The sequence below is a fragment of the Pelodiscus sinensis genome, chromosome 4 (assembly GCF_049634645.1).
Source record: "Pelodiscus sinensis isolate JC-2024 chromosome 4, ASM4963464v1, whole genome shotgun sequence".
Taxonomy (NCBI): domain Eukaryota; kingdom Metazoa; phylum Chordata; order Testudines; family Trionychidae; genus Pelodiscus; species Pelodiscus sinensis.
The window spans coordinates 68,917,697-68,929,808 of NC_134714.1; the positions used below are offsets into that span (position 1 = coordinate 68,917,697).

Consider the following 12,112-nt stretch of genomic DNA (forward strand, 5'->3'; position numbering starts at 1 on the left):
CATGAGACATAAAGGTAAAGTGACTGTCCTATATCTCTCTCACAGTCAGTGGCAGAGTTGGGACTAGAATCAAGGTCTCCTCACTTCCTTGTCCCTTACACTATATATTAGATGGCACTATCTCCCACATTTTTAAACAAAAAACTGGGGGGGGGGGGGCATGGAGAGAGGGAGCAAATGTACAGATATATTGTCCTGCATGAAACCCACTACTTGGAAAAAAAAGAAACAAAAATTCCAAAATCAGATGGGCATTGTTAAATTTATTTATCCCCCTTGTTGACAATGATTTAAGAAGTAATGCTTGCATGATGTTCCCTATAATACACCTATCATACCAAAAATCTTATGTTATGTAAAAGTGGTAGAATGGAGAATGTTACTTCCATCACAAAGTCACAGACTCCTTGGAAAGAAGGGGCCCCGTCAGTAGGAATACACATACCACACCCCGTGTCCCTTGTCAAACACTTTATATATAGGGATCTTTCAAATCTCTGGGTTAGCCAAAACAGGCATACAATTTTCCCCTAACACCCACTTCTCATCTCTGATACATTAGCGAGAGAGAGAAAGTGGCATCGGTCATTACTTGAGAAAATATTACCTTGTGTGAGAAACAGCATCACTAAGACTATAAGCACTGTTCTCTCTTGTTAAAGGATTGGAGGCTGGTTGATTCTTGGTGTGAATATCCAGGCTTAGTGAGGACTCCGACTTCCGGTCTATAACATGGCTTTCTTTTTCTAAAGTCCTGTCTGCTATGGAGACGACTTCACTGGAACTATGCCACAATGGTGCCACTTTCTCCTTTGTAAGCCCTGATCGAGGAGACGTCGCTGAGGTTCCCAGAGAAGCTGTGCTGCCATGGCTGGGGCCATATGAGGTGGTATCTATGCCACTATCAGCTGAAGTCCCCTGAAGGTAGTTGTAGCTGTTTAGCTCTGACTCCGTGCGATCGCCACTGTCATACCATTTCTCATCACTATGGGCACTGGAGGCATTGCTGGAGAGAGTATTGCTACTGGAGTGGCTGGAGTAGTGGCTGTCAGACTACAAAAAAACATGTTCATGGCTTTAATTCAGAATAATCACATTGAAGAAAAGACAAGGGAGGCACAACTGCACTGTGGGAGCTCTACTATTACACATGTGGGGGCAGGGTCTTAGAAAGTCTAAAATTCGCAGACATAATTCAGGACATCAATTTAATGTCTATTTTAAAGGGTTAGTGTGTGTGTGTGTTATTTTAAAGGGTTAGTGAGACCCTAGGCACCAATGCCTTAATTTATCAGAAAAAGGCAAATTTACTTGTAATTTGCCCCACAATGTTTTTTACACCATTTGCTTTAAAATTCAATCACCTGTACTAAAGCCCACTCCCAAGAAAATCTGACCATTCATGTTTAAATGTGCAATATTCAATCTCAACTGCATACCAATAGAGAAGTGCCCAATTCTTCAATAATGTTTATAGTTAAAGACAGCACAGATGCACATTTTAAGGTATTTTAGAACATGAGAACCCATCAATCCACAGCTGAAGTGTGTGTTATTTTAATAGTCTAATTACTTACCCCAAAATCTGAGAAAACAGAATGGACCTCTGTGGCTACTCAGATCCCCCTTTACCATGAAGCTTACTGATTCCTCAGCAGCAATCTTCTTTGCAAGTAAGCACTGAAATGTCATTACTTGATTTGGAAAGTATCAGCTTCGAAAGGCAGAGTTGCAAGAAAAGATGTTTCAGTGCAGTGAGCAAAAAGAGGAACAGATGCATGACCAGACCAGAGTCCATCTGGTTCACTATCCTCTGATAGCAGCCAGTGCCAGATGCTTTAAAGGAATGCTTTAAACTGCATTGTTGGCATTTGTGAAATAACTTGATTATACAAGAAATTTCTTCCTCTCTCTTTTCATCAGTTAGTGGTTGATTAATGCCCTTCTGAATTTCTTGCTTTTAATTCCTACTGAATGCCATTCTGGATATTCTACTCATCCTTATCATAGAATCATAGAATACCAGAACTGGAAGGGACATCAAATCCAGTTATCAAATCCAGTCCCCTGCCCTCACAGCAGGACCAAGCACCATCTAGATCTTCCCAGACAGGTGTCTTACTAAGCTGGTCTTAAATGTCTCCAGTGATGGAGATTCCACAACCTCCCTAGGCAACTGTTACCAGTGTTTAACTGCCCTGACAGGTAGGAAGATTTTTCCTAATGTCCAATGTAAACCTCCCTTGCTGCAGTTTAAGCCTATTGCTTCTTGTTCTATCCTCAGAGGCCAAGCAGAACAATTTTTCTCCCTCCTCCTTGTGGCACCCTTTTAAATACTTGAAAAATGCTATCATGTTCCCCCTCGGTCTCCTCTTTTCCAAACTAAACAGGCCCAATTCTTTCAGTCTTCCTTCATAGGTCATGTTCTCTAGACCTTTAATCATTCTTGTTGCTCTTCTCTGGACCTTCTCCTATTTCGCCACATCTTTCTTGAAATGTAATGCCCAGAATTGGACACAATATTCCAACTGAGGCCTAATCAGCACAGAGTAGAGTGGAAGAATGACTTCTTGTGTCTTGTTCACAACATTCCTGTTAATGCACCCCAGAATCATGTTTGCTTTTTTTTGCAACAGTTTCACACTGTTGGCTCATATTTAGCTTGTGGTGCACTATAATCCCTAGATCCCTGTCAGCAGTACTCCATCCTAGACAGTCACTTCCCATTCTGTATGTGTGAAACTGATTGTTCCTTTCTAAGTGGAGTACTTTGCATTTGCCTTATTAAACATCATCCTATTTACCTCAGACCATTTCTCTAGTTTGCTCAGATCATTTTGAATTATGACCCTAATCTCCAAGGCAGTTGCAACCCCTTCCAGCTTCGTATCATCTGCAAACTTAATACGCTTACTCTCTATGCCATCATCTAAATCATTGATGATGATATTGAATGGAACCAGTCCCAAAACAGACCCCTGAGGAACTTCACTTGTTACGCCCCTCCAGCAGGATTGTGAACCATTAATAACTACTCTCTGAGAACGGTTATCCAGCCAGTTCTACCAGTACTACCTTATAGTAATCCCATCTAGGTTGTATTTACCTAATTTATTGATAAGAAGGTCATGCGAGACAGTATCATATCTGAAACTGCTATACATTATACAAGAGACATATCCCTCCATCCCAAACTGTTCCACTCTCAACAGATCCCATTGCACAAGCACAGCTCAGGTTCTGAGCCAAGGTCTAAGAAATACAGATAGAGCAAGTCCCCAACTTATGAAAGGGTTCTATTCCAAAAGTTTGTTTGTAAGTTGGCTGTTTGGAATTCAGAACATATTTTCCCATAGAGAAAATATTATAAATGGTGGTTAGGTTCCCATGCTAAACCATCTAGGTTCACAAAAGCTTATTTAACCCATAATGTAGCTGAAATACTGTACACTTTAAATGAAAAATAGTAGAAATACTTTTTTTGTTTAATCTTGAATGCTGGTGCCTGAGGAAAGGCAGATTTAAATAGAAGAGGATGAGGAAGAAGGTGGAGATTCCTGGGCATCCCCCGGCCACCTTGCCCCTGTGGGTTCTGCATCGGCTTTTGCAACCAACCCCACAGAGGACTGTTTGGGTAACGTGTGGGGCTCTCTGAGTGGTGCTGAGGGCTCCCTAGCTTCAATCCCACCTCTTCTGGGAGTGCAGAGCAGAGCCCCCCCATCATCTTGGCCAGGGATCCAGTGATGCTATCAGCCCAACTGAGCAATAGCAAATAGTAAACAAACATCTGGATGAGAATGTTAGTTGTGTATAAGTCAATATAGTTGATCATTTCAGCATAATCAAGCAATTTAGAATAGATAACTGTATAATCAAGAAATTATCTATCTATAGACAGAGTCAGATCAGAGGAATGCATGAGAGTAGTGGAAGACAACTATGTGAACCCTAAAATGGTAAAGTCCTATTTTTCTACAAACTGAGAAGGGATTACCTCAGGTTAATTAGAGACATCTGAACACAATTTAGGGCTCCCTAAGACCTTATAAACCCCTCCTCCGGTGAGAGAAAGGGAGGAGAGACTGATTAACCAACCAACCAGCTGTTACCAGGCTAGCAGCAGCAGGAAAGTATAATCAGACAAGGCCGAGTGCCAGCTAGAGGAAGGACTGAGACCTTGGGACAGACAACAGAAAAAATAACATCCCAGTGAAAAGATAAGGAAAGATATCACTCTTTGGGTCAATGGAACTATTTCCCTTTTTGAATGGGGAAAGAGTAGCCCTTAGGCTTACTCTCAGGCCTATGCTAAAGATATAGCCACAGGAACATCCAAGGAAGAAGGCAAACCCTGACTGAGGGAGACTGATTACCCCAGGCCTACCCTTGCCAGAAGGGGAGAAATACTAAGGGTAATGCAAGAAAAGAGATGCCTTGCCATTATATCTATCTATATATCTTAGAGTGAATCTGTCTGTCTGTGAGTCCATTTGTTCAAGAACTCCTCCTAAAAGATAAAAAGCTACGGCCACCAAATTTGGTATGTAGCTTCCTCTTCTCCTAACTTAAAAGGGTTTGGTTGTGCCAGGAAAATAGAAAGTGCTAGGAATGGAACTGTTTTCCATAACATTGAAAGAGAGGAAGCAGAGAGGAGGGACTCGATACTCAAAGTGGCCACTGGGGGGCAGTGAGCGCAGGGCAGAAGTATACTGCAGAGTGACCATTGGAGGCAGCCACATCACCAAGAGAGTGGCCAGCAGGGCTGGGGCTTGCCATCTTGCCTGCCACCAGACCAAGTAAAAAGCCTCCTGCCCCCAAATTATCACCCCCGCCCTTGAATGCAGCGCTAGAGGTGGGGAGAGAAAAGGCCTCAAAAAGCAGGGGGACACGGGGGGGGGGGGGGGGGGGGAAAGCCAGAAAGATAGCTAAGATGATTCCAATTTTTAAAAAGGGCTCCAGGGGTGATCCTAGAAAATGCATGCTGGTATGGCTAACCTCAGTACCAGGAAAAGTGGTTGAAACTATTATAAAGAACAGAATTGTCAGACACCTAGATGTACATGATTTGTTGAGGAAGAGTCAACAGGGTTTTTGAAAAGGGAAATCATGTCTCATCAATCTAGTAGAATTCTTTGAGGAAGTCAACAAGCATGTGGACCGATAACTGAGTAAAAACCAGAAAACAATGGGTAAGAATAAATTATCAGTTTTCAGAATGGAAAGAGGTAACTAGAGAATTTGTACTGGAACCAATCCTATTCATCATAATCATAAATGATCTGGAAAAATGAGTAATCAGTGAAGTGGCAAAATTTTCAGATGATACAAAATCGCTCAAGATAGTTAAGACCACAGCAGGCTGCAAAGAGCTTCAAAAGGATCTTTAAAAAAAGGGTGACTGGGCAGATAAAATTCAATGTTGATAAATGCAAAGCAATCCATCTTGGAAAACAAAATCCCAAAAATACATATAAAATGATGGGGTCTAAATTAGCTGGTACCACTTAAGTAAAAAATCTTGGAGATATTGTGGATAGTTTTTGGAAAATATCCACTCAATGTGCAGCAACTGTGAATGTTGGAACTCATTAAGAAAGGGATAGATAATAGAACAGAAAATATCTTATTGTCTTTTCATAAATCCATGGTATGCCCACATCTGGACATGGAATGACTGCCATATGAGCAGAGATTAATAAAACTGGGTCTTTTTAGCTTGGGAAAGAGAGGACTTTGAGGGATATATGATGGAGTTCTATAAAATCATGACTGGTGTAGAAAAAGTGAATGAAAAAATGTTATTTACTCCTTCCCATAACACAAGAGCTAGGAGTTACCACCAAATTAAATAAATGACAATAGGTTTAAAACAAACAAAATAAATATTCTTCACATAAAGCCTAATCAACCTGTGGAACTCCTTGCCAGAGGACATTGTAAAGTCCAAGACTATAACAGAGTTCAAAAAAGAAATAGATAAATTCATGAGGGACAGGTCCAACAGTGACTACTAGCCAGAATGGGCAGGAATGGTGTCCCTAGCCTCTGTATGCTAGAGCTGGGATTGGATGCTAGGGGATGGACAACATGATGAATGCCTGTTCTGTTCATTCCCTCTGGGTCACTGCTGTAAGTCAGGATACTGGAGTAGATGGACCTTTGGTCTGACAGAGTATGGCTGTTCTTATGTTCAATGTATATATATGGATTGTCGCATCAAGCCCCAAGAAGCGCGTTGGTAAGTTCCCAAGACTTGCATGTGTAGCATGGGACTAGCTATGTGGATTTATAAAAGATACATACCTTTGGAATAATCCAAGTTCCCACAAATCTTCTGCTCATCACCAGGTACCAAACTAAAAACCTGCTTTAATAGCAAAACCTCCTTTAATAGCAAAAGCTTCTATAAAATGTAAAATGCTTCTGCTAATAAATTTGCTATTAAAGCTGTGCTTAGCTTCTGGGTTCTTGAAAAGGGCAACAGATCTGCTTTGTTGCCTCCACCATATTCTAACAGGAGTATATGGGTTTTAGCTGATTTTATAATTATGTTTTTGAAAAGTACTTTGCCTTTGAACTATACCCCAGTTTTTTTGGGCAGGAATAGAGTCAAACATTTAAAAATAATTTTTAATGTTAACTTACATGACCCTGCTTATTTGGAGACAAGTGAACGACAGGATCCTGCCTTATGAGTCTTCCACTGGGGCTGTCTCTGAAGGATGGCAATACTTTTGATACAGCTGGGAGATGGCATGTTGGTTCTGCAATACAGCAAACAACATTGCACTTACAAAATATGTGCACTGTGAGGGCATATGTGACAAATTAAGAAAACTTAAAATCTGATGTTATAGTTTGATTTTCTTAGTTGCTGTCATTAATCAAAACTTTATGATGTTCAGTTGTAAATTTATTTGAAAATACAAAACGTGTGGTATACAAACATGTAAAAAACCAAGGGCCAAATCGTCACCCACAGTAAATAAGTACAGCTTCACTGAAGTCAATGGAACCATGAATATTACATTGGGTGAGGACTGTGCCCCAAGCGTCCAAGAGGATGGGGACAGGATATTAACCCAGGTGCTGGCATTCTCTGAAAATAAATTAATCTTTGTTCACTTTGACAGGAGATAATAAATTAGAAAGCTTGAGGTCCATCCTTGTTTAGTTGTACTGTAAGCAAAAGAGAACAGGCATTACAGTGATCACTTAATTATACACATTTACTTCCCCTTTGAACTTCAAGCATATCTCGTAGAAGTACCCCAAGTATTTCCCCACTCAAACCATCTGTAAATCAACATCTCTAAAAGACTCTATTGTGTAGTACTAAATAGCAGTGTCTGTTGAATTGTTTCCAGGCCACTCAATGGTTTTGACTATACTCGATGAAAAACTGGTTACTTACCTGTTGTGTAACTTGTTCTTTGAGATGTGGGTGCAGATGTGTGTTCCACACAGGTGTATCTGTGCCCAGCTCAAGGAAACCAGCACACTTTGCTTAGTAGTATCCATTTGGGTAATGTTCATGTCTTCTAGGTCTCAGTCACTTCCATGGATAACTGAGGTCAAGTCTACAGTGGCAAGTTACTGTGCAGTAAATCAGCCCCCAGCACTGTTAACATTTGCAGCGTCCACACTGGCATGGTACTTAGTGCACACTAATGCCACGCTAACTCTAGGTAAACCACCTCTGTGAGAAGCGGAGAGCTTGCTGCACTCTGGATAGTGCACTGAGGTAACAATGTGGACCCCGTGATGTACTGCTGTGTCCTGATTTGCCTCCAGCACCCTCCCCACAATGACTGGTCTGGCCTCTCTGGTCATCTGTTTGAACTCTACTGCCCTGCTCAGGTGAGCAACCAGCTAACCAACACAAGCCCTTACATTCTGTTCACTTGGTGATATGTGGTGTGTTCTCAGCACATCTTTCCAGCTGTCCTGCTCCACACACCAAGAGATCACCGGCTTGGAGTCATGCCGACATGCTAGACCTCATCAACATTTGGGGAGAGGAGGCTTTCCAGTGCCAGCTGTGCTCCAGGTGTAGGAATTACAATATCTACAGGCACATCTCTAGATGCCTGACTAAAAGTGGCCATGACCAGGACACACTGCAGTGCAGGGCCAAAGTGATGGGGCTGCAAAACACTTACCGCAAGTGGGAAGCAAACCACCGTTCTGGTGCTGTGCCCACTACCTGCAGGTACTACAAAGAACTGGATGATATACTTGGAGGTGACCCCAACTCCACTCCGAAGACCCCTGTGAATACTTCAGGGTTTCAGGAGGCAATTGGCAGTGAACCGAGCCAGGAGTAGGAAGTTGTGGCCAAGTGTGTTCAAGGGGAGAGGGACCCAGAGCAAGAGGACGACTGCATCTGCAGAGGCTTGCAGACGGGAGCTGTTTTGTACCCCAGGAAAGGCAAGCCACTCGTAGTCCTCGGAGGCTGCAGATGATGCAACTTGTAAGTGGTTGGGAAAGCACTCAAGCAACTTGCTAGGAGTGGGAAAGTTACAGAAAGGAGACTGGGTTCTGGTCAGATAGCGATCAGACCATTGATGAAATCTCATACTTCTTGGTAACCTGCCTTACTGACCTCATTGAAAGCTTCATGCAGCTGCCGTGCCAACCTTCTCAGATTATCTGGCAGAACAAATATGAAGGCGACATTCCCTGGCCACTGTGCCATCACCAGACTGGAGCGGACAATCGCTGCACAAAGACAAGCTGCATATGGTCCCGTGCGGAATCTGCAGTCAGGTAAGAGACCCTATTTTGCTTCCTTGCTCACCTGAAGCAGCGAAATGTTTCCAGATTGAACACAGCCCGTGGAAATGACTGGCCATTATTAAAAATTTTGCTCTGCACTGTTCACTCCTGCCCAGAACACAGTATGGCCATGCATGAATGATAACTCCTGTTCCTTGGCACTCTGCCTGGCTACCCCAAGGAATTTTGCAGAAAGGGGTTCCTGTGCTCTTTCCCTGGCCAGCTGCACGAAGGGATATCCCCCACTTACTGCTACAGCAAGTATTTCCCTGGCTCTTTCCTCTATCCTGCTGCACTTAGGGTTTCCCTTTGATGCCTTTAATAGTGACTCATCATTGTGGGGTTCTTGTATGTTAGGTACACACACTGTACACATCCAGGCAGTACTAGGTATGTGGACAGTGTGTTTCAAAGCGGTTGGAGCAGTGTTGTGTCGAGTGTTAACAATGGGCCTTCTGTGACACGTTGCATTTTTGTCCTTGATAGCGCCAGCCTCGGAATGCCAGTCTCAGGAAGTTCTACTTCCTGCAGAGCATCTGAGACAGGCACAGAAGTCCCCAAGAAAGATTAGATAAGAGATTTTACGAGATGCCCTGAGCTATGTTGATGCTGAACACAAGGAACTGAAGGAGTGCAGGGACAGCAACAGGAGAGAGAGGAAGAAGAGCATGCAGCGCTTCCTAAGTATTATGGACTGTCAAGCAAACATGCGGGAGGCACTGCAAATGGAGCAGCTGCATCACCGGTCCCTCCTATAGCCAGTCTCCCAAAACTTTTTCCAATACATCCCTTATCACTGCCAATGCAGTCTCCACAGGCCATCTGACACACTGCACATCTGCCTGCCCAACCTCCACCCATGCAGATTCCCACAGGCTGCTGATGCACTCAACACCAATCCACAAGCAGCTTAACCTGATGAACTACAGATGCCCTTCCATAGCACTTCAGACAGCGGGGCTGCATATGAACTGTGGACATATATAAACCTGTGACATTCTCAGGCCATGCCTCACCTCCTGCCTCTCCCTCCCTGTTTCTCACAGTCAAATGCTTGTTTCATGCTTCACAGGTGACCTACATTTACTTTGTGATTAATAAATGAAATTCATGTGTTTCAAATAAATCTTTATTCCATTACATGAAAGCAAGCAAGTAAGAGTACTCCAGCAAAGCTAAGGTAAGTATAGCACTAAGTCCAGTGCATGGACTGGTGAAAGTAACCCACTAGCAATGCAGCCACTGCACTCACACATAGCAACCAGTTTTACTGACTTTCAGCATCAAATCCCTGCTTCAAGAAATCCCTGATGTTTATGTCCCTGCACTGTGCTCTTCCAATAGCTCTGGTCTTGGGCTGTTCAAACTCACCCTCCAGGTGCTGTGCCGCAGTGAGCCAGCCCTCAGTAAAGCTTTCACCTTTCCCTCCACAAATATTATGAGGTATTCAGCATGTGGCGATAAATATAGGGATATTATCAGCCAAGTCCAGCTTCCAGGTCAAACATAACCAGTAAGCCTTCAAATGGCCAAAAGCACACTCCACAATCATTCTGCACCTGCTCAACCTGTTATTGAATTGCTCCTTGCTTCTTTGAAGACTTCCCATGTATGGTTTCATGAGTCATGGCATTAACGGATAGGCAGGGTCTCCAAGGATCCCAATGGGCATCTTCCTGAATAGGCCAGTGTTCTGAAAGATGAGTGTATCTTGCATCATGCATCTTTCTGAACCAGCCTGTTTTAATGTCTGTGAAACGACCAAGGTCATCCACAAGCATCTGCAGAACTATTGAGAAGTGCCCCTTGCAGTTAATATACACAGAGGCCAGGTGATCTGGTGCCAGAATTGGAATGTGTGTGCCATCTATTGTCCCTCTGCAGTTTGAGAAGCCCATCCATGCAAAGCCATTCACAATTTCATGCACGTTGCCCACAGTCATGGTCTCATGGTCTTTTGGAACAGGATGTGCTTGATAGCCCTGCCCTCTTCCATCAGCATGAGTCCAATGGTCAACTTTCTCACTCAGAAATGATCAATGACTAAGCAAAAGCTCTCTGGAGTAGCCATCTTCAACACTGCGATTGCCACACACTTCTCCACTTGTAGGGCAGCTCTCATTCATCTGACCTTGTGCCTCAGGGTGGGGGTGAACTCAGAACACCATCCCATGAAGTATCTTTCCTCATCCAAAAGTTCTGCAGCCACTGCTTGTCATCCCAGACTTGCATGGTGAAGTGATCCCCACCACTCAGTACTGGACAGCCCCACTGAGCAGTTCTGCCGAGTGACAGTGGGGTTGCTGGGCTCTTTGCTGCCCCGCAAGGTAGCCCCACTCTTGGGTTCCTGGCCCCAGTGCCAGGCAGCCTCGCGATCCGGCTCCCAGCCCCAATGGGCAGCCCCGCTGACTCCTAGTCATGCTGTGCACTGCTGTGCTACTGGACGGCAGTGGGGCTGCCAGATTCCTGGATGTGCTGCTGGGTTCCCGACCCTACCACCAGGCAACCCAACTGCCTCCTGGGTCTTGCTCCGCAGTTTTGCTACCAAAGCAGCAGTCCTGCTGCCAAGCTCCAGCCCTGCTGCACGGCCCCATTACCTTCGGCTCCTCAGTCTCGACCCAGGGCCACCACTGGAAGAAAGCCCTGATGCTGGGCTCCCAGTTTCACTGCCATAGGGTAGCCCTGCTACTGGGCTCCAGCCCCATTGCAGGGCTTCCAGCCACTAGCCCTCCACGGGACTTTCTTGTCCTGGAACACCCCTGTTCCTTCTGGACCAGGGACCTTGCCGAACCAGAGAGTTCCAGTTAAGAGAGGTTCAACTTGTAGTGAGATCTGCCAACATTTTCATCAACAGCTGGGGATACATTCTTGCACACTGGGGAGGGAGAATGTGCAGCACAGAAGCTGTTGAAAGATGGCTCCAAAGTGGATGGAAGTGCAGGAGTTGCTGGGATGCAAAGCGATGCACCATTGGGCACTGGGACAGAACCCAAGATTCACTATGTCTCCCTACAATACTCTGCGGCAGAAGAGGAAGAGGTGCTCTGCAGGACAGCTGCCCAGAATGCACCGCTCTGAAAGATACTGCAGGTGCCACATGTGTGGCCACACTAATGTGCTGGTGGCTGACAGTGTGGTCACCCAATAGCATTTTTGGGCTGCACTTCGTGAGCAGTACTGTAACTGCCAGTGCTTTACATCTGTCAGTATGGACATGGCCTAAGAGCAGCACTACCACAAGCACCCTCAGTTCCTTTGCACCAGAATCCAGGACTACAACAAAGGGTGGGTTGTGGAGTTCACATCTGCACCCATATCTTGAAGAACAAGTTAT

At 44.4% G+C, this 12,112-nt stretch overlaps 1 protein-coding gene across 17 annotated transcripts in view; it reads right to left on the bottom strand.

Annotated features, from left to right (window-relative positions):
* The window catches only part of SIPA1L1 (signal induced proliferation associated 1 like 1), a 350,322-nt gene that overhangs the window by 21,852 nt on the left and 316,358 nt on the right, over positions 1–12,112 (bottom strand). For all 17 annotated transcript variants that reach the window (XM_075927311.1, XM_075927307.1, XM_075927300.1 and 14 more), the window contains 2 exons: positions 6,646–6,764; positions 608–1,053 (listed from right to left, as the gene is read on the bottom strand). In XM_075927311.1, coding sequence (XP_075783426.1) covers positions 608–1,053; positions 6,646–6,764 — 565 coding nt within the window. The remainder of the gene's footprint in view (positions 1–607; positions 1,054–6,645; positions 6,765–12,112) is intronic.